The sequence below is a fragment of the Bison bison genome, unplaced genomic scaffold (assembly GCF_000754665.1).
Source record: "Bison bison bison isolate TAMUID 2011002044 unplaced genomic scaffold, Bison_UMD1.0 scf7180017864080, whole genome shotgun sequence".
Classification (NCBI taxonomy): Eukaryota; Metazoa; Chordata; class Mammalia; order Artiodactyla; family Bovidae; genus Bison; species Bison bison.
The window spans coordinates 4,411,160-4,413,257 of record NW_011494652.1 but is presented as its reverse complement, the minus strand read 5'-3'; the positions used below and the strand labels follow the sequence as shown (position 1 = coordinate 4,413,257).

Below are 2,098 nucleotides of genomic sequence, written 5' to 3'. Positions count from 1 at the left end.
CCCAAACTGAGCTCACGTGCTCAACGCCCGCATCACCTTCAGCAACCTGTGTGGCTGCGATGAGCCCCTGAGCTCAGTTTGGGTGCCGGCGCCCGGCTCTGCTGTCGCAACTTCAGGTACCGCTGCGGGCGGGCGTGGGGCCATGAGGTTCGCCCGCCTCTGTGTGCCGGGGAGGGGGCTGAGCACGACCCCTCTGCTGCACCCAGGGAATCCCTTCCCCTGTGAGGTGGACCCCGCCGTGTTCGAGGTGCCCGAGGGGTACAGCGTGCTGGGTGCGGAACGCAGCGAGCCCCTGCGTGACGAGGATGATGACCTGCTGCAGTTTGCCATCCAGCAGAGCCTGCTGGAGGCGGGCACGGAGGCGGAGCAGGTGGGCTGCCGGCCGGGCCCGGGCCCTGGGCGTGGGCCTGGGTGGCAGAGGTGACAGCTCAGGGTTCTGGCTGCTGCAGGTGACTGTCTGGGAAGCCCTGACCAACACCCGGCCTGGTGTCCACCATGCCCAGGCCACGGCCTACGAGGAGCAGCTTCAGCTGGAGCGGTGAGCTTGCTGGGACCTAGCAGGGCCAGGTCTCAGTCCTGCCCTGGCTCAGGGTCTTGCCAGCCCTCGGGGCTCTTGGCTGGTGGGGGGTAGGGAGTGGGGAGGTGCTGGCCCCAGGACCCCACACCCTCTTTGAGGCCATGCTCCATCTTCAGGGGTGCCCACCAGGGAGGGTGGCAGGCATGAAGCCTGGGGAGACAGGACCCTGCCATGTCTCTTCTCTCCAGTCTTCCCGTCCCAGCCTCCCTGCCCTTATCTGCTCCCTCCACAGCCGTGGCCCAGCCCTCGGTCCCCTCCCCAGCTTTAGCGCTCACCGGTCTGCTCTCCCCTCTCATACCTGGCCTGGAAGGGCCCTCCAGGAAAGCCTGCGGATGTCCACAGAGCCCGGGGGTCCAGGCTCCCCACACAGGACGCCCCCAACCCCGGCCCCCCCCAGCTTTGAGGAGCAGCTTCGCCTGGCCCTGGAGCTGTCCTCTCAGGAGCAGGAGGAGCGGGAGCGCCTGGGGCAGCAGGAGGAGGAAGACCTACAGAGGATCCTGCAGCTCTCGCTCACCGAGCACTGAGCCCCCGCCCTCGGGAGGGCATCTGGGCTGCTCCCCCACCCACTTTTGTAATTTATTTATTTATAAACACTCAGCTGCTGGGCTCAGGGGCCTGGAGCCCTAGAAGGGGGGAGCTGGCCTTGAGACTAAGATGGAAATAAAGAGACCCTTAGCAGCAGGCTTGCTCTGCTCAGTGTGGGGTTGGGGTGAGGGGGCCTGGTGGGGGGTACCAAGGCGAGACACTGGGTAATGGCCTTAGGACTTGGATTTGAATCCTGACCGTGGCCCGCTTGGCTTGTTTCCTCAGCTTTAAATGAGACCCCCTCCAACACTCAGGGCTGCTGGGAGGGTAAGATGAGCCGACAGGTGTCAAGCGCCCTCACTGGGTAGGTGCTCCGTGAACATCACTTCCCCTGAGGCCGGTCCCACCTGCTGGAGACCCGGGCTTTCCTGGAATTCGGGAAGGGCAGAGGCTGGTTCTCCAGGTGGCTCGGAGGTGGCGTCCCCGCAGCCCAGGCCTGGGTTCCTGCCCCTACCTACCCTGGCAGGTTCGACTGCAGTGACATTAGACAAGTCACTTCCCTCTGCCGCGGCCCTGAACCTGCTCAGCCCCGCCCAGCTTACCTCCAAGGTGGCCCCGAGGACCCCTTGTGAGCCTGTGGGTTCGTTCTAAATCCAGCCTGACATCCCCTGAAGCCGAGTGGAAGTGCCAAGACCAACTAGCAAAAAGAAATAAGTCTGGGGTGCCTCCACTTAAGACCCACCGTGTCTGGTCCTCTCCAAGACTTGGGTCCTCACCCCTGCCTCCCTGGGCTCCACCTCTGCGGGGTAACAGGATGGTTGAGGCCCAGAGCACAGCTCAGGTGACCCAGCCGGGCGGAGCCGAGGACTGGGGCGGGGGCGCCTCCTGGGAGGAGGGACCGAACCCTGGAGCGCTGCGTAGGCTGTCTTTTCCCGCCGCCAGGGCCCGGCGCCTCACCTGCGCCCCGCCCCCCGGCCCCGCCCCTAACGTGCTTTG

The 2,098-nt window shown here is 65.4% G+C and overlaps 1 protein-coding gene across 1 annotated transcript in view; it reads left to right on the top strand.

Moving 5' to 3' along the window:
* ANKRD13D (ankyrin repeat domain 13 family, member D) overlaps positions 1 to 2,028 on the top strand; it is a 12,338-nt gene extending 10,310 nt beyond the window's left edge. Inside the window, exons 12-15 of the mRNA XM_010837715.1 lie at positions 12 to 116; positions 207 to 370; positions 450 to 538; positions 888 to 2,028. Coding sequence (XP_010836017.1) covers positions 12 to 116; positions 207 to 370; positions 450 to 538; positions 888 to 1,101 — 572 coding nt within the window. The 3' untranslated portion in view covers positions 1,102 to 2,028. The remainder of the gene's footprint in view (positions 1 to 11; positions 117 to 206; positions 371 to 449; positions 539 to 887) is intronic.
* The last annotated feature ends 70 nt before the right edge of the window (positions 2,029 to 2,098 follow it).